We start from the raw sequence: 20,165 nt of genomic DNA, 5'->3' as shown, positions 1-20,165 counted from the left end.
ATCTGAAGTTTATAACGTTACCATGTTTGCATTGATAGGACTTATTGATCGTAATTTTTTTCATGATATAAAAAGTGACCAAAAATGCACTATTTTGGACTTTGGAATTTTTTTGCGCGTACGCCATTGACCGTGTGGTTTAACTAACAATATATTGTTATAATTCAGACATTTCTGCACGCGGCGATACCATAGATGTTTGTTTTAATTTTTATTTACACAGTTTTTTTGGTTTTTTTTTATGGGAAAAGGGGGGTGATTCAATTTTTTTATAGGGAAGGGGGTTAAATGATCTTTATTCATTTTTTTTCCCACTTTTTTTTTTTGCTGTGTTATAGCTCCCATAGGGGGCTATAACACTGCACACACTGATCTATTACATTCATCAGTGGTTTCTCATAGGAAACCAGTGATCAATGATTCTGCCGCTTGACTGCTCATGCCTGGATCTCAGGCACTGAGCAGTCATTCGGCGATCGGACAGCGAAGAGGCAGGTAGGGACCCTCCTGCTGTCCTGTAAGCTGTTCGGGATGCCGCGATTTTGCCGCGGGATGCCACTGAGCTAACCGGCATGCTTTCACTTTCACTTTAGACACGATGTTCAACTTTGAACGCCGCGTCTAAAGGGTTAATAGCACGCGGCACCGCGATCAATGCCGCGCGCTATTAGCCACGGGTCCCGTTGTTAGAGGCCGGGTCCGACCTGCTATGACATTTAAAATTGTCATCTTCTGATCCCTATAACTTTATTTTTCCACGTACAGGGCAATATGAGGGCTCATTTTTTGAGCCGTGATCTGAAGTTTTTAGCGGTACAATTTTTGTATTGATCGGACTTTTTGATGGCTTTTTATTCATTTTTTCATGATATAAAAACTGACCAAAAATACGCTGTTTTGGACTTTGGAATTTTTTTTGCGCATACACCATTGACCGTGCGGTTTAATTAACAATATATTTTTATAATTCGGACATTTCTGCATGCGGCAATATCACATATCTTTATTTTTATTTACCCTTTTTTTATTTTTTTATTTTTTTTTTTTACCATAGGGGGCTATAACACTGCACACACTGATCTTTTACATTGATCAATGGTTTCTCATAGGAACCCATTGATCCATGATTCTGCCGCTTGACTGCTCGTGCCTGGATCTCAGGAACTGAGCAGTCATTCAGCGATCGGACAACAGGAGGCAAGGTAAGGGACTCTCCTTTTGTCCTAGAGCTGTTCGGGATGCCGCGATTTCGCCACGGCTATCCCGAACAGCCACCTGAGCTAACCGACAAAGTTTTAATTTCACTTTCGACGCAGCGTTCAACTTTGAACGCCGCGTCTAAAGGGCTAATTGCGCGCGGCAGTGCGCTATTAGCCACGGGTCCCGTCCGTTGCTAGGTGCCGGGCCCGACCTGCTATAGACATGGAGTGGGTGGAGGGTGTACAGGTACGCCCTCCGTCCCCAACAGGTTAAAGCGTACCCGTCAAATACAACGAAAAAAACGTTTTTATATATCACTCAGTACCTAATCCTTACCATGTACATAACATTTTCATGTGTCTAGCACCTTTATTTATTTTTTTTTTTTTATTACACTTTGAATTTAGCTCACTATTCTGAATTCCTCTCAAAGGGAGGGGAGGTGGCCTCACTGTGCAGGTCTCCACGCCCTCCCTCAGTATGCTGTCTGCTTACATCTCCCCTAGCATAAAACTACAACTCCCAGCTTGTCCTCACTGACAGTAGCGGGACACAAGTTGACAGTGGGAGGATATTTCCTGCAGCTGTGAGCCCTGCACTCTCAGCTGTCAATCAAGGAAGTGTGTCCATGACATAGGTGATGATACTTGGACACATAAAGACTAGTATGTGTCCAAGCAGGCAGGGGGGCAGTTGTTTGACTGGCTTTTTCAGTATGAAATACAGAAATTTTTCTAATGAAAGCAATTGCAAAACCAATTGGTTTTGCATGCTTTACAACATATGAAAAGTTTTTGTATCTGACATTGCCCATTTAAGGATGTGTGCCATAAATGTACAGCGCTTCATAGCACCTCTTAGCGCACAGCGCCATACATATACGGCACGGCTGTGATACGAGCGCAGAAGCTGCGTCGCTTTATTCCCGGCGGCTGTCAGCAGCCACGGACCCGCCAGTAATGGCGGACATAGATTGTCTGCTATTAAATGCCGTGATCAATACAGATCATGGCATCTGCGGCAGTGCGGCACTTAAAATCGCTGATCTGGGGATCAGATCAGCCAAGATGGCGGAGGAGGTCCCCTCACCTGGCTTAGTCTGTCTCCCGGGGTCTTCTGCACTGATCTGCCTTCCAGCAGACCAGAGCGGAAGATCACCGATAATACTGATCAGTGCTATGTCCTATGCATAGCACTGAACAGTATTAGCAATCTAATGATGGCTATAAATAGTCCCCTATGGGGACTAAAAAGGTGTAAAATAAATGTAAAAAAAATACATAAAAGCGTAAGAAAACGATAAATAAACGTATTTGGTATCGTTGCGTGCTTAAATGTCTGAACTATAAAAATATAATGATCCCTACAGCGAACGGCGTAAACCTAAAAAAAAAAAAAAGTCAAAAATGTCTTCTTTTTTGTCATATCAAGCTGCTAAATTTTTTATGAAAAAGCGATCAAAAAGTCACATATACGCAAATCTGGTACCAAGACAAACTACATGGCACAAAAAATTAGCCCTCACACATCCCTGAATACGGAAAAATAAGAAAGTTAGAGGTGGTCAAAATAGGGCAATTTTAAACTTACTTATTTTGTAAAAAAAAAAAAAAAGTTTGAGATTTTTTAAAAGCAGTACAATAATAGAAATTTATGTAACCATGGATATCATTTTAATTGTATTGACCCAGAGAATAAATTATGATTTTTGTTTAAATTTCCTTACAATAAAAATTATTTTTGGGGTTTACCATACATTTTAGGGTATAATGAGTTATGTAATTACAAAGTACAACTGGACATGTAAAAAACAAGCCCTCATATGGGTCTTGGAATGCAAATATAAAAGAGTTTTGAATTTTAGAAGACGAGGAGGAAAAAACTAAAATGCAAAAATAAAATTAGCTGCGTTCTTAAGGGGTTAAGAGGAACCCAGGGCCAACTGCAATAGCCTATGGTCTCACAAGGGGTCTGAGGATCTCATCTCTGTACCTAATGGCAGTCAGGCTATCTCTGGCAAGCACAACCCCCCCACCTGTGGACGTCAGGCCCTCAAACCACCCTCATGGAGTCTGTTTCTGACCGTTTGAGTGGACACATGCACATTTGTGGCCTGCTGGTGGTCATTTTGCAGGGCTCTGGCAGTGCTCCTCCTGCTCCTCCTTGCACAACGGCGGAGGTAGCAGTCCTGCTGCTAGGTTGTTGCCCTCCTACGGCCTCCTCCACGTTTCCTAATGTACTGGCATGTCTCCTAATGGCGCCTCCATGCTCTGGACACTACGCTGACAGACACAGCAAACCTTCTTGCCACAGCTCGCATTGATGAGCCATCCTGGATGAGCTGCACTACCTGAGCCTCTTCTGTGGGTTATAGACTCCGTCTCATGCTACCACTTGAATGAAGCACCACCAGCATTCAAAATTGACCAAAACATCAGCCAGGAAGCATAGGAACTGAGAAGTGGTCTATGGTCACCACCCACAGAACCACTCCTTTATTGGGGTGTCTTGCTAATTGCCTATAATTTCCACCTGTTGTCTGTTCCATTTGCACAACAGCATGTGAAATTGATTGTCAATCAGTGATGCTTCCTGAGTGGACAGTGTGATTTCACAGAATTGTGATTGACTTGAAGTTACATTGTGTTGTTTAAGTGTTCCTTTTATTTGTTTGAGCAGTGGATGTTGAAACCATTGTATGTTGAGACTATAACTCTATGGAAACCTGGTAATTGCTTCTGAAGCCCCCAAAATGTCATCCAAAAATAGGAAGAATTGAGGATAAAATTAAAATAAGTAGATAACTAATATAGATAAAGCAAGTCCTTACATATAAAAGTAATAAAGATCTGCTGGGAGCTGTAATCACTGTCTATGTAGAGGAAAGAAGCTTCTTCAGGGTCCTGTTCAGTACAGGCAATGTCCTAAAAAAAGTAAAATGGAGCTGCCCCCACCTGGAGCAGCTATACCTGGCACAGGTAAAGAGTAGTACAGAACATGTAGTACCTCCCTGTACTGTAGGGGGCACTACCAGACAGCCAGCCAGTGCATGCACCTTAGGAATACAGGGGTATTGCCAGTAAAATACCCATTCCAAAAGGTTGGTTCTTCCAGCCATTGCAGATCTGAACTGTCTGTAGCATTGTATGTTGAGTCTGGTTTCAAGTTACAATGGTTCAGAAAAGACCATTGTATGTTGAAACTTGTCTGTGGAGGCCACTGTAAGTTGAGGGACCACTGTATATAGTGTTAAAGGCCTAGTGAAAAGGAGACTTGGCCTCCTTGCTCTCTGGATTTATAACTTCAGAAATGTAAACAGGAGTAAGTTGTTGATGAAGTCTAGATTTAACACAAATGCACCTTACTTATCAATATGCCGGCACCTCTTATGCTAGGTTTTCACACAGGTTTTCCTGGCGATTTTGGAAAACTGCCACTGCCGGTTTTTAGCCAAAGCCAAAAGTGGATTCGGTAGGAAGGAGAAGTGTAATCCTTCCTTTATATTTCCCATTCCTTTTGAATACACTTCTGGCTTTGGCTCAAAAACTGCAGTGGTAGTTTTCCACAACGCCAAAAAAAACCTGTGTGAAAACCTAGCCTTATTAATAAGCAGAAAAGGTCTGCTTTGCAGGTTCACTAAATATCAGCATGTAAAGCACCAGGCTTTAGCAAATCTCCACTGAGGTTTTTGGGTATGTTCACACACCTGTAACTAGCAATGGGTTTCCAGCTGTAAAAAATCCATAGCGAGTTGTCCGCCGACAGTCTGTAATAGTGGCAGATTTGCAGGCTGCCAGCGGCCAGACTGAAACAAATAGTAGCCTCACTCACAGTAGGAAAACTGCTACTTATGAGAATGTGAAGTACCCTACAGCTCGCAGGCCTGTCTATCCCAGAAATACGTGCTGAATTTGTAGTCTGTGTGTCCTGGATGATGCTGTCACTAGATCTTGTGTATCAGCACAGTTGAAATCCTGGATTGCTTTACACCTGTAGTACAGCCCCTGAGTGATATCTTCTACTTAGCATATTCATGGAGATGGGCAGTGGCAAGGGATCAGTGGGGGTCTTACGATCAAAACTTTTAACATGTCTCTCTGTGAAAAGTTGTTGGGGGTGTGTGTGTATGTATGTGTGTGTGTGTGTATATGTATATAATATATATTATACACAGTACAGACCAAAAGTTTGGACACACCTTCTCATTCAGAGTTTTCTTTATTTTCATAACTATGAAAATTGTAGATTCACACTGAAGGCATCAAAACTATGAATTAACACATGTGGAATTATAGACATAACAAAAAGTGTGAAACAACTGAAAATATTTAATATTCTAGGTTCTTCAAAGTAGCCACCTTTTGCTTTGATTACTGCTTTGCACACTCTTGGCTTTCTCTTGATGAGCTTCAAGAGGTAGTCACCTGAAATGGTTTTCACTTCACAGGTGTGCTGGTGTGGAGGAGGAGGTGTGATGGTGTGGGGGTGCTTTGCTGATGACACTGTTGGGGATTTATTCAAAATTGAAGGCATACTGAACCAGCATGGCTACCACAGTATCTTGCAGCGGCATGCTATTCCATCTGGTTTGCGTTTAGTTGCACCATCATTTATTTTTCAACAGGACAATGACCCCAAACACACCTCCAGGCTGTGTAAGGGCTATTTGACCAAGAAGGAGAGTGATTGGGTGCTGCGCCAGATGACCTGGCCTCCACAGTCACCGGACCTGAACCCAATCGAGATGGTTTGGGGTGAGCTGGACCTCAGAGTGAAGGCAAAAGGGCCAACAAGTGCTAAGCACCTCTGGGAACTCCTTCAAGACTGTTGGAAGACCATTTCAGGTGACTACCTCTTGAAGCTAATCAAGAGAATGCCAAGAGTGTGCATATTTTCACACTTTTTTGTTATGTATATAATTCCACATGTGTTAATTCATAGTTTTGATGCCTTCAGTCTGAATCTACAATTTTCATAGTCGTGAAAATAAAGAAAACTCTGAATGAGGTGTCCAAACTTTTGGTCTGTACTGTGTGTGTGTGTATGTATGTATATATATATATATATATATATATATATATATATATATATATATATATATATATTTATTCTATCCAGATTTGACAGAAGCAGCAGCACACGAAAGTAAGATGAATATGTGTCAGACTTAGTTCATCAGATGCCATGACGTTTCAACCACCTCACGTGGTCTTTGTCAACCGCGTGAGGTGGTTAAAAACGTTGTGGCATCTGATTAATAAAGTCTGACACATATTCATCTTACTTCGGTGTTCTGCTGCTTCTGTCAAATCTGGATAGAGCCATGTTAAAAGTTTTGATTGGCACTTTACCTGGTGTGCTGCATCTTTATCTGGAAAAAAAAAAATAAAAAATATATATATATTTTATTTTATTCAGATAAAGATGCAACACACCAGGTAAAGTGCCAATCAATACAAGGATTTATTCCATGATGTAGACAGAGACAATGTTTCAGTGGCCTCACTGAGCGGTGTGAGGCCACTGAAATGTTATCTCTGTTTATATCATGGAATAAATCCTCGTATTGATTTGCGCTTTACCTGGTGTGTTGCATCTTTATCTGAAATATGGATTTCTGAACCAGTGGACCACAGTTTGTGTGTGTGTGTGTGTGTGTGTGTGTATATAATATAATGACCATAATGCTTAAATGACTAGATTACTGCTCATTCTCTTAGACGGTAGTGGAGTTGTTGGTATTAGTGATAATTTTTTTCATTCTTGTGTGTACAATTTTGTAACAATGAAAAAAAATGTTTAACAACTGTCTTTACCACTAGAATGGGGATGTACATAAAATATTCAATGTTGAGGTGACAATACACTATCAATAACTGTTTGAACATTTGCATGACTGATTGTTCTCTCTTGACCTGGGCAAGAAGGGGGTAAGCCGCTGCCAGACAGTTTATCTCTCTCTAGAACAATAGGGTCCAACACTTCCTGACTCTTCTCCACAGACCTCTGTCAGGAGAGTGTGCAAAGCCACCACACACATTAGACAGTGGGTGTATATACCCTTTAGAGTAAAGTGAGCTCTGTAACTATCAAGGCCATAGAGCCTGTGTGCCCCCCCCCCCCTGTAAGTTTACATTATATTCCCCATGTGTGCTGTTTGGGTGGGCTCTACCTTTTATCATGTTAGTTGTGCTATGAGCTAATCTGTTGTCCCCTCATTGCAGCTCCCCTTTCTCCCTACAGCATACAGTGAGGAACACCCTTCTGTCTGCAGGGACCTGTGAACTATGCCACTTTCTCTATGATGGCAGTGTAGCAGTTAATTCTTATCCTCCAGCTTTTTGTTGCTTTTTGATGGTAAGAGGCATACTGTGCTATTCTAGACTGCAAAAGAAACCTGATGTACAAATGAAATGCCAATGAGAGAGAGAAGAAAAGCGATCATAGCATATCTGTCATGGATCCTATAAAATAAAAAGCTGTGACGCCAGTCTTTCATGTATTTGCATGTAACGGTAATTTATGCAAAACGACATTGGCAGGTGATTCATTAGTCATGCCTTTCAGCGTGTATAGCACCCAACCTGCAGCATGACGTGTTTAACAAACATCTCAGGATCACCTGCGAGGATGGTGATAGCCACATAAGGCCTGCTTAATGCTCAATACAGAATGCTTAGAATATGGTCAGTCAACAAATGGCAACTAACACCAATTCTTCACTATATATTTGTTTTCCAGTGAAACTGCTTCCTTCTGACTGTGAAGGCAGAGGAGATCCGGTAATTGTATTTTTATGGCTTTCTTTTTTCCTTTTATTTATTTTCTATGGAATGCTATGTACTTTTTATCTCTGCATGTTCTTGTAAATTACTGCCTGTCCACCTCTAAGCACTGTAATAGTGATGCATTAATACTGATACTATATGCAATTGGTTAGTGTACTGTGTGTTTGTTATGTAAATAGTATTAGGGTGTTGCAGGCTTTTTTTTTTTCCCCCACAAAGCAGCCATTATCAATGATGATACAACTTCATTTTCTCTGTGCTTTTGAAGGTTTATACTGTAGTATGATGCTACTTACATCTAGATGTTTGTCATAAAATGACACTGACAAACAGTGCTCGGACCCCTGTGACCTAAAACTGCAGATAGGGGAAAAGTTTTTGTCCATGATACTTCTTCTTTAAACGGGCACTGTTAGTAAACTTTATTTTTGATATTATTCCTTACCTTATTTGATACATATTCCTAATATATTTCATCAGTCAATTCTCTCTATATTTGTGGGTTTTTTTTGCCTTTGAAAAGCCGGCCACTAAGGGTCTCCCTCCTAGTGTCAGTTGCAGCACGGCTGAGGTCACCTCTGAATTCGGACTGATCCATACCGAGCATCAGTCCGAATTCAGTCAGTTACCTACTGTCCAGCACTCGGCACCGCCTGCCTGACAGGCAGGGAGCGAGCGCTGGACGACGGTAGGTTAACTGACTGAATTCAAACTGATGCCCGGTATGGATCAGTCCGAATTCAGAGGTGACCTCAGCCGTGCTGCAACTGACACTAGGAGGGAGACCCCTAATAGCTGGCTTTTCAAAGGCAAAAAAAACACAAATATAGAGAGAATTGACTGATGAAATATATTAGGAATATGTTTCAAATAACGTAATTATAATATATCAAAAATAAAGTTTGATAACCGTGCCCATTTAAATGAATGCACCTATTTTCCTGGGTTGAAGTCTCCTTTATGGGTTTAAATTCTCCTCAATCATGTTTCTTATTTATTAAGGTTTATTTTTTATTTCTACAGTTTTGCAAAACGAAGCAGAAGGAAATTACTCTTCAGATCTTGTCAGAATTGTATGATTTTTTGTCCTTAGAGGCCGGTATGTGATTCATATTCCATCGATAAGTACCCTTGCCATAGCATTAGAGACTTTCTGCTATAGATCTAGGTTGCATGCTGTTATATGTACTGTTAGTAAGTGCTATTTAATGAGCACTTACACTGCGTTTAGAGTGCCAAACCCTAAATAGTTTCACAGCTTAATATACGGTATATAGACATACTTGTCACAAAAAATTTGAGTAACTTTGTATATATGTTGCATTACCATTTTTACTGGTCTGGGGCATATGTTCACATGAGCAAAACCCACTCTGAAAAAAACAAACCTAAATCATTGTGCTGTTCAGATTTTGGTGCTGATTTTTACATGCTTTTTTTTTTTCATATGGCTTTTAAGGCATTTTCCTTTTCAAACTCCTATTTATCTCAGTGTAAGCTTCTAAGGGAAACCGCTCTAAAAATGACATGACAATGTGTTTAAAAAACAAAACAAAAAAACATAATTTTTTATTTTTTTTATTTTAACTGGTTGCCAACACAGGGTGTAAACATGCTGTGACAGAGAGGTGACATCAGCGGATTGTCACCATGCAGTTGATTGTCAGCATGCAGTGACTTCAGCAAACTGTGGGCCTCCTTATGTTGCTAAACTACAACTCCCAGCATGCCCAGACAACTGTTGGCTGTCAGGGCATGCTGGGATTTGTAGTTTTGCAATATCTGGAGGGCCGCAGTTTTTAGACCACTGACTTAGGAACCACAGCAGTACAAGGTGCAGCAAAAAAAGTCACTTAGACCAGTGGTCCCAGATAGAGATGAGCAAATTTTTGAAAAATTTCATTCAGCCGATTTGCCGAATTTTTGAGCTGCCACTGGTTGACATTGAAGTTACACAGGGGAGTCCCCCTATCTGCTTGGATCATCAAGAAATCGGTGATGGCTTTTCTCTGTTCGTAGAGTTGGTCCAACATATGGAGGGTTGAATTCAAACGTGTGGAAACGTCGCAAATCAGTCTATGTTGGAGAATGCCGTTCTGATGCTGCAGCTCAAGGAGGGTGTGCTTTGTGGTGTACGAGTGGCTGAAGTGCATTCAAAGTTTCCTTCCCATTGTTAGGATGTCTTGCAAATAGGGGGAACACTTCAGGAACCGCTTGACAACCAGACTGAACATGTATGCCATGCAGGGAGCATGGCTCAGGCTTCCTTGTCGCAGCGCAGACAAGATGTTTTTACCGTTGTTGGTCACCATGGTTCCCATTTCCAGTGTTCGTGGAGTAAGCCATGATTCGATTTCTTGATGAATTGCTTTTAGCAATTCTTCCCCGTGTGACTCCGTTCGCAAATTTTTTTTTTATTTGATTCAGCCGATTCGCAGAATTTCCCCCCAAAATTTGTTTCGGTCCGAATTTATTTGCCGCAAATCGCTATTAAAAACTGCTATTTCTGGCCTACAGCGAGCGTCAAGAGAGGTGTAGAACACTTTCCCTTTCTGTAACACACAGAGGGCGTGTGCTGGGTTAGTGAAATAATACTGTCATTCAGTATGACATGCAGATCAGAGGCATCGCTATTAGAATCACTGTCGCAGAGCGGTACAATAACAGAGCCTGGAGGTGGCATCAGTATGAGGAGACCATATAGAGGCTGAATGACACAGCGTGGAGGTGGCGGCAGCATAAGGAAACCACATAGTGGCTGAATGACACAGCCTGGAGTTGGCGGCAGCATATAGTGGCTGACACAGCCTGGAGGTGGCGGAAGCATGAAGAGACCATATAGTGGCTGGCTTACACAGCATAGAGGTGGCAGCAGCATGAGGAGACCATATAGTGGCTGAATGACACAGCGTGGAGGTGGTGGCAGCATGAGGAGACCATATAGTGGATGAATGACACAGCGTGGAGGTGGCGGCAGCATATAGTGGCTGAATGACGCAGCCTGGAGGTGGCAGCAGCATGAGGAGAACATATGGTGGCAGTATGAATCAGCTTGGAGCTGGTATCAGCATGAAGAGACCATATGGTGGCAGAATGAGACAGCCTGGAGGTGGCAGCAGCATCAGAAGTCCTGAAAGTGACCCGGTGACCTAGTGGTGCGGAGGGTGGCAATACCAGTACCCGGTGACGAAGGTGGGTGAAAAAAGGAGAATTTGGCATCAGATGTGTAGCATCAGGCCGGTGGCAGGATCAGTATAGTAGCTGAGGCAGGTAGGCAGGAAAAACGGTCTCTTTTGTAAAAGTGTTAGTGTGCACAAGTATTGAGGATATGCATTATGTAAAACTTAACGTTTAATAATGTGCTTAGGATAAAATACATGGCCCCCAAAAAATGTTTTAAATCAAACCAAAGGAAAGGTGTGCAAAAAACACAATGTGCCACCTACACCACCAAGTATTGATGTGATGCATAGACCACTAAAAGGTGGAAGGGAACAATGTATGGTCCATTGTATCCGATGGGGGTAAAAACTTCCCCTGTAAGGCCCTTCTGTCGCATTATTAATTCCCTTCTTGGCAAGTGTTACTCGCCCTAAAAAGGGTGGCCCCACACAGGAACCTCTCCCTATTTCCACCTACAAACACTGCCATTTCTCAGGGTTTTTAGGTGGAAATAGGGATTGGTTCCTGTGTGGGGCTGCCCTTTTTAAGACTAATAAGACTTTCCTCCAAAAGGTGGAAGGGAACAACTTATTGTCCATTGTAGCAGGTGGGGGTAAAAACTTTCACTGTAAGGCCCTACTCTCGCCCTCTATTTCCACCTAAAAACCCTGGAAAATGGCAGTGTTTGTAGGGGGAAATAGGGAGAGGTTTCACGTGTGGGGCCACCCTTTTTAGGGTGAGTAACACTTGCCAAGAAGGGAATTAATGATGCAAGAGTAGGGCCTTACAGAAGAAGTTTGTCCATTGTAACCCCCACCGGTTACAATGGACCATACGTTGCTCCCTTCCACCTTTTTAGAGGTCTTTGCATCACATCGATACTTCTTGATGTAGGTGGCACATGGTGTTTTTTGCACACCTTTCCTTTTGTTTGCTTTGAAAAAAAATGTGGGTACATATATTTTATCCTAAGAAAAGTTAAGTTTTAGCTAATGCATATCCTCAATACTTGCAGTCTGATGCCGAGGAATGTCTGTAACTGGGGAGCAGCACCATAAATACGTTTTGCACTATCCATATTAGTGAATTGTTGGTGTGGCACCATGGTTAATCTACTCTGATGCATCAGGCATTGGTGGGTGGAAATCCTGGCTGATCCATGGCTGATTCATCTTCACAAAGTTCAGTCTCTCCACATTTTTCGTGGACAGATGAGTTCTCCTTGGGGTTACTATGGCCCCCGCTGCACTAAACACACACACGCTCTGATGGCACACTACTGGCTGGGCAGGACAGCTTTTCCAGGGAAAACTCTGCTAGTTGCGGCCATAATTCAAGTTTGGCTGCCCAGAAGTCCAGCGGATATTCAAGGTGTGTTGGCATGGTCATGTCAAGGTATGCCACCACCTGCTGTTTCAGGTCCAGCTCCAGGTCTACCTGCTGTTGGTGAGTTGCTTCACTATGCGGGTGAAGAAAGTTACTTATCAGCGACTGTAGACTCAGGCTGCGGCTGATGGAGCTGGTACTGCTCCTGCAACCCCACCCCTCCCAGCAGCCATGGCAGTGGAAGTTGATCGCAGAGAGCCCCCCCCCCATGTCAGACCTGCGAGAGGATGGACAAGGGCGCAGATAGGCATCGGCCAACTGACTACGTAGGATGTCTCTGTAGTAGGTCAGTTTGTCCACCCTCTTAGTGGGTGTAAAAAAGGCCCCCATTTTGTGCCGGTAGCGTGGATCCAATAAGGGGGAGAGCCAAAAGTCATCCCGCTGCCGAATGGTGACAATTTGTCGGTCACTACGCAAGCAACTGAGCATGCAACGTGCCATCTGTGCAAGTGACTCAGAGGGACTCCCTGCCTCCATCTCCACTGCATACTGCCACGGTGTGTCTAGGTTCTCTCTCGCCTTCCCCATAACCCTCTAGTTCCTCCTCTCCTTTCAGATGACTAGAAAAACCGCCCATCTCGCGAAACCTAAACTGTGCTCCACTTTGCCCCTCCCCCTTCTCCTCCAGTTCAGCCCCCACAGGGCTCATGTGGCCATGAGATGTAGGTGCCATGTCTCCAGTGCTCTGACCAGCCATTGTTTCCAACACGTATTGTAGAAGATGAAGCAATGGAATGACGCTGTTCATCACGCTATCCTGGCGACTGACTAATAATGTGGCCTGAGTAAACGGCAGGTGTTGCGTATGAGCTGCCACTGGTTGACATTGAAGTTACACAGGGGAGACCCCTATCTGCTTGGATAATCAAGAAATTGGTGATGGTTTTTCTCTGTTCGTAGAGTCGGTCAAACATATGGAGGGTGGAAGTCCAACGTGTGAAAATGTCTCAAATCAGACTAAGTTGGGGAATGCCGTTCTGATGCTGCAGCTCAAGGAGGGTGTACGAGTGGCTGAAGTGCATTCAAAGTTTCCTTCCCATTTTTAGGAAGTCTTGCAAATTGGGGGGAACACTCCAGGAACCGCTTGACAACCAGACTGAACACTTGTGCCATGCAGGGAGCATGGCTCAGGCTTCCTTGTCGCAGCGCAGACAAGATGTTCTTACCGTGGTCGGTCACCATGGTTCCCATTCCAGTTTTCCTTGAGTAAGAAATAATTTGATTACTTGATGAATTGCTTTTAGCAGTTCCTCCCCTGTGTGACTCCATTTGCCAAGGCAAACCATGTGAAGAACAGCATGATACTGCCGTACCCTGCACACATGGTATGCTGGAGGTGCACTGTGACTTGTCTGTGCAGTGGAGGCTGGGGACATGGTGGAGGATGAGAATGCAGAGTGACACAGTCACAGAACCAACGGCCTGAGAGCGTGGAGGTGGAAGCGGCATGACCTATCCAAGTTGTTGTTTGTGGCTGTTCAGGAACCACATTCACCCAGTGGGCCGTAAAGGACATATATTTTCCCTGACCATAGTTACAGCTCCAGATGTCGGCACTGCTGTGCACTTTGGTACACACCGACAGGCTCAAGGACTGGCCCACCTTCTGTTCCACAAAATTGTGCAGGGCTGGTACTGCCTTCTTCGAAAAGAATTGACTGTTTAGGACACTCCACCTCTGCTCGGCACAAGCCATCAGTTCTCTGAAAGGTGCAAAGTCCACCACTTGAAAAGGGAGGGACTGCAGCACCAGCAACTTGGACAGGAGCACATTCACCTTTTTTTTTATATTTTTTTTATTTTTATTAATTTTGAAGCAACTTAACTACATTCAAGTAAACAGTTCTGGCAGACCCACCCGCACCCAAAATAACAATCTTACCGCAAGACCAGACATAGAAAGGATCAAGTGGTTAAACCGTAGTTCAGAATCATAGACTTCCATAAGTATACGAGTATACGAAGTGTATCCCCACCGAGAACAACACATTAAAACCACACTACAGCCAAGCCATTCACACACATACTACAGAACACATCCTAGGAGCTCCTCAGTTGTCCACAGAACCACCCTAAGCCTGGGAGGACCCATGAACTGGTGGATCAGCAGACACATCCAACAACAGGCACGGTACCGAGACCTTGTCAAATTTTTTCGGCCATTTCCGACTTGCATATAAGGCATGATACAAGGGAACATATTCGTTCACTAATGCTATACAACGGGACAGGGGGGGGGGAGGACACATCCTTCCAGCTCTTCAATATAACCTTACGCTCATAAAACAAGAGGAAACGGATCAGTATGCGCCTTAAGAGCCCGTCTTTAGTCCATTAAGAACTCAAAACTAGCACACATTCGGTGTCAAAACAAAGGGTAAGTCTAAATGATCTGACAAGAATGTCATTACCTCTCTCCAAAAAGGTACAACACAAGAAGTCCACACCGCATGCAGAAAGGTGCCTCTCTCCTGCCCACACCTAAAGCAGACATCCAACTTAGAGACCCCCATGCGATGTAGTCTAACAGGAGTATAATACAGTCAAAATAATAGCTTATACCTCTAGGACCTCACCAACCTTGGTGCATAATGATGGGGGTGGAAATAAATTTGAGTATAACAGCGTTACTCATATAAAATTTTAATTAAATATATATTATAGACAAATTTACACATTAAATTGGCACTGTTAGATGATAATCCCACTGGGCCCTAATGGGGCATCAATAAATTATTAGAATGAATGTTAAGATGGATAGTGTCCAATAATCTAGTATTCCAGTGTGTATGAAGGAAAAAGTCTGTTAATCCGCAAATGAAAAAAAAAAGCCTGTTTTGTAACAGAGTGAGTCACTTAAAGAATCAAGTCAATCTCCAGATAAAATATACAAATGGTGTTAAACTATTTCTCACCACTGCTTCTGGCAGCTCGATGATCCTTTATGTATCACAGTCCCGTACTCCTCTCGTGCTCCGATGGCAGGGGGTGCTGGGAATTGTGATCCTCCGACCCCTTCCTCAGTAGAAATGTGTATATAAACTGTGGAACTATACTGAGGAAGGGGTCAGAGGATCACAATTCCCAGCACCCCGAAATGCGTTTAGGTGTTTGGCACTGTTCATACAGCTACTACCAGTGTCCGTCGGCAAACCCACAAGTCCCAGCAACAGAGGAGTTAATCCAGCTCCTCCAGTCTATTCCGCCCTGCCTGGCGGCAACCTCACCTCTAACCACCTTTCACAGCCTACATCTCCCGCAGCTAAAGCTTCCACGTGGGACGCTATCCCCGGACTGTCTACCGCTCCCGAATGCACCGCTGCCGCTAGAATTACTTACGCTCCCGTGCTGACTGACACTCTTGCCGGAGTGTCAGACTAATACCATCAAGAGACAGCCGGTGAGCAAGTGCAGCCTACAGCACGGAACATCACATCGCGCTCCCCTGCCATCGGAGCCTGCGGCACGGACCATCACTCTGCTCCCCCTTGCCATTGGGGCTGCAAGGGAGACGTGAGACTGCTGTGCTCCCGTGCCCATTGGATCACGAGAGGAGTACGGACTGTGATACATAATAAAGGATCATCGAGCCGCCAGAAGCAGTGGTGAGAAATAGTTTAGCACCATTTGCATATTTTAGCTGGAGATTGACTTGATTCTTTAAGTGACTTTTTTCTCGGGCTTTTTTTGACGGGCTTTTTTTCGTTTGCGGATTAACTGACTTTTTCCTTCATACACACTGGAATACTAGATTATTGGACACTATCCATCTTAACATTCATTCTAATAATTTTTTGATACCCCACTAGGGCCCAGTGGGATTATCAACAGTGCCAATTTAATGTGTAAATTTGTTTATAATATATATTTTATTTATATTTAATTAAAATTTTATGAGTAACGCTGTTATACTCTAATTTATTTCCACCCTCATCATTATGCTCCAAGGTTGGTGAGGTCCTAGAGGTATAAACTATTATATTGACTATATTTTTATTTTGCTGCCGGTGGGGTCCGGCTATAGCTTTAATTACATCGGTCTTTCTGTTGTGAGCTGCACCTTATTTTAAAAGGAGTATAATAGAGACTAAGAATAAACCTGGATTGAATGAGCATATCTCGGGCACTAACTACCATAGGGTTATATGTCTTAACTACTTCCTTCCACATATCAGCAGAAAGACTAGGAATATCCTCAACCCCCTTCAGCTGTGCCTCCGCATACTGGTCCGGGCCCACTGATTGCAGTAGAGCATAACTCTGAGTAAGAGGTTTAGCCAGGTCGGTGGTTCCCAGGAACCAAACTGCGTAGAGACCGCATGTCGCAACTGAAGATAACGGAAGTGGGCATCCTGAGAGACATGAAAACGTTCCCTAATATCAGCAAATGAAGGAAAGACAGTCATCACCAAACAAGTGGATGGCGAATTTGAATCCCCGGGAGCTTGAGAATCTGTCCGCCTCCAACTCCCGTAGGTGTCCCTAATGAGGATTACCCCACAGGGGTACTCTAGGAGATATCACCGGCTGAGGAAAGTGCCAAGAAACCACCGACCAGACCGCTGCCACCGTCCTAATAGGAGCCAACAAGGATGAAGAAGGAACATACCTGTACAAACTGTTAGTCATTGTCTCATAGGACCCCATGAGAGCCCCCGCCAAAGCCGTGAAGGTATTGGAGAGGTCCAGGTCAATCCACCAGGCCACGTACACCGGCTGCAAGGCTAGAAAATAGTTATGCTTATTAGGAGTGGCTAGTCCCGTTACCCCCCCCCCCCTGCTTTGGCGCCTTGAGCAGTGCCTGTCCTAATCTCAGAGGTTTATTCTGCCAATAGAAGGATCTCAGAGCCCTGCTAAGTTTAACAGAAAAAACCCTAGGAGGAACAATAGGTGACAAATGAAAAAGGTAGAGGATCTTCGGGAGAAATATAATTTTGAAAATGTTGACCCTACCTGCTAGGGACAAGGGTAAGGAATCCCATGCTTGTAAATACGTAAGCGTAAGACATAGAAGAGGGTCTAAGTTAAGTGCCGTAAACTCAGAATGATTAGGTGACACCTCCACTCCCAAATACCTAAAGCGGGACACCACCTGCAACCCATTAGGTAATACTGAAGGTAAAGTTCCTACCCGGGACAGGGACATAATGGATGATTTGGCCCAATTAACTTGGAGACCCAAGACCTCCCCCAAACCTTCCCAGAAGATCAAACAGAGCATTGAGGGAGTCCTCCACATCAGCTAAATAAACTAGGGTGTCGTCAGTGTATAGGGATATCTTCTCGGTCAGGGAACACCTAGGGAGTTCCCTAATAGAGTCAGAGGAGCAGACTGCCGCCGCTAGAGGTTCTACAGCCAATGCAAACAGAAAGGGAGATAGAAGGCACCCCTGCTTAGTGCCCCTGCCCAGCAGGAATGATCCAGAAATCTCCAAATTGGTGCGTACTCAGGCCCTAGGGGCATTATACAGCAAACAAACCCATTGCCTAAAAACAGGTCCAAAGTGGAGGACTTGCATCAGGCACCAAATATAGCGCCACTCAACCGAATCAAAGGCCTTATAGATATCAAGGCTATCCACATATCCAGGGGATCTGTCCTCCTCTGCTGCGGAAATATTAAGCTGGAGCCGTTTGACATCAACATCAGTTGCCCTGCCTGGCATAAACCCAGTCTGATCAGGGTGAACCACAGAGGAAATGACCCCCTTAAGCCTGTTTTCCAGAACCTTTTGCCAAAATGTTTATATCTACACTGAGTAGGGAAATTGGATGATACGAGTCCGACAAAGTCGGATCCTTCCCAGGCTTAGGCAGAACTACAATTAGGCCTTCTCTCATAGTCAGGCAGGGCCCCAGACTCCAAGGCCATTGTATACAAATTAAGCAAGATAGGGATCAATTTCTCTTTAATCATTCTGTACCAGTCCCCCACCAACCCATCTAGCCCCGGGGTCTTCCCAGAGGGAAAATCTTTGATAACCCTTGACCCCTCCTCAGCGGTCAAAGGGGCCTCAAGACCAGAAGACTGAAGTGAGGTCAATAGGGTAAGGTCCCTCAGGAAGGATAGTATAACCTCAGGGGCCACCTCGGAGGAGGAAGAATACAAGGAACTATAAAAGGAGTGAAATACCCCATTAATCACCATAGGGTCAGAGCTACTGGTCCCATCCTGAGTGCGTATACAGGGTATGGAGGCGACAGGATGGCTCTCCCTAGACAGGTAGGCCAGCAACTTACCATCCTTGTCCCCAAACTCAAATATGGCCACCTCCCTTGACGCCATCTTTAAATGTACCCTATCCTTCTACAGTCACTTGATAAGCGTCCCATTGGATTAAAACATCCGAATGGGAGGCATCATGGACCCATTAGTAAGAGTGAGCAACCTCTGTGTGGCTTCAGGCGGAAGTAAGGTCTTCCACCTGAAGCCACACAGGATGCATTCTCCACAGGCGGGAAGAGGGATGAGGACACACAGACAGTGTAACTATTAAGGCAGAATGATCTGAGATCCCCCTATTTGTATAACACACTTCACTCACCACTGGCAATAGGTCAGCCGAAGCAAAGGCGAGATCAATTCGAGAGAAGGACTTATGCACCGAGGAGTAAAAGGAGAAGACAGTGTCATCCAGATATTTCCATCTCCAGAGATCAGTAAGGCCCAGTCCCAGACGCCAAGAAGCCAATACAGGGTTCGCAGCACTGGTGCGATTAAGCTGGGGGTCAGGAACCACATTGAAGTCTCCTATAAAAAGAACAGGGTCAGTAGGGAAGGTAGTCATCTTATCTGTAAGTTAATCCAATAGGGCCACATGAAAGGGAAAAGGCACATATAGAGAGACCAAAGTGAAGCAGAAGGAAGACAACGCACAATGTAAGATCACATACCTACTGAAGTGGTCACGTGAAACCTGGGAGACTATCAAAGGCAGAAATTTAGACACAAAGTCTGAGACCCCTCTAGCTAGGGATGAGTAAGAAGAATGATAACCCTTCGCCACCCACACCTTTTAACCAGTGAAGTGAGTTTCCTGCAAACAAATAATATGCTGCGAGTGTCTTTTAACAAAATCTAGGCACAACGCTCTCTTAAACTTGGAATTAAGGCTTCGGACATTCCAACTGAATACCTTAACCCCTTAACGACGCAGGACGTATATTTACGTCCTGCGCCGGTTCCCGTGATATGAAGCGGGATCGCGCTGCGATCCCGCATCATATCGCGTCGGTCCCGGCACTCATCAACGGCCGGGACCCGCGGCTAATACCACACCTCGCCGATCGCGGCGATGTGCGGTATTAACTCTTTAGAAGCGGCGGTCAAAGCTGACCGCCGCTTCTAAAGTGGAAGTGACCCGGCTGCTCAGTCGGGCTGTTCGGGACCGTCGCGGTGAAATTGCGGCGTCCCGAACAGCTTACAGGACACCGGGAGGGCCCTTACCTGCCTCCTCGGTGTCTGATCGGCGAATGACTGCTCCGTGCCTGAGATCCAGGCAGGAGCAGTCAAGCGCCGATAACACTGATCACAGGCGTGTTAATACACGCCAGTGATCTGTGCAAGAGATCAGTGTGTGCAGTGTTATAGGTCCCATAGGGACCTATAACACTGCAAAAAAAAAGTGT

General features: G+C 44.3%; 1 protein-coding gene across 4 annotated transcripts in view; it reads left to right on the top strand.

Annotated features, from left to right (window-relative positions):
* LEMD2 (LEM domain nuclear envelope protein 2) overlaps positions 1-20,165 on the top strand; it is a 79,616-nt gene that overhangs the window by 20,294 nt on the left and 39,157 nt on the right. For 2 of the 4 annotated variants that reach the window (XM_056557566.1, XM_056557564.1), the window contains exons 3-4: positions 7,942-7,982; positions 9,012-9,087. In XM_056557566.1, coding sequence (XP_056413541.1) covers positions 7,942-7,982; positions 9,012-9,087 — 117 coding nt within the window. Of the gene's footprint in view, positions 1-7,458; positions 7,558-7,941; positions 7,983-9,011; positions 9,088-20,165 lie in introns of those variants that run through there. The other 2 variants (XM_056557567.1, XM_056557568.1) reach the window with 2 other exon arrangements.

This window comes from Hyla sarda, chromosome 2 (assembly GCF_029499605.1).
Source record: "Hyla sarda isolate aHylSar1 chromosome 2, aHylSar1.hap1, whole genome shotgun sequence".
Lineage (NCBI taxonomy): Eukaryota > Metazoa > Chordata > Amphibia > Anura > Hylidae > Hyla > Hyla sarda.
The sequence above is the reverse complement of the archived record's forward strand: the minus strand, read 5'-3'. Positions and strand labels throughout refer to the sequence as shown.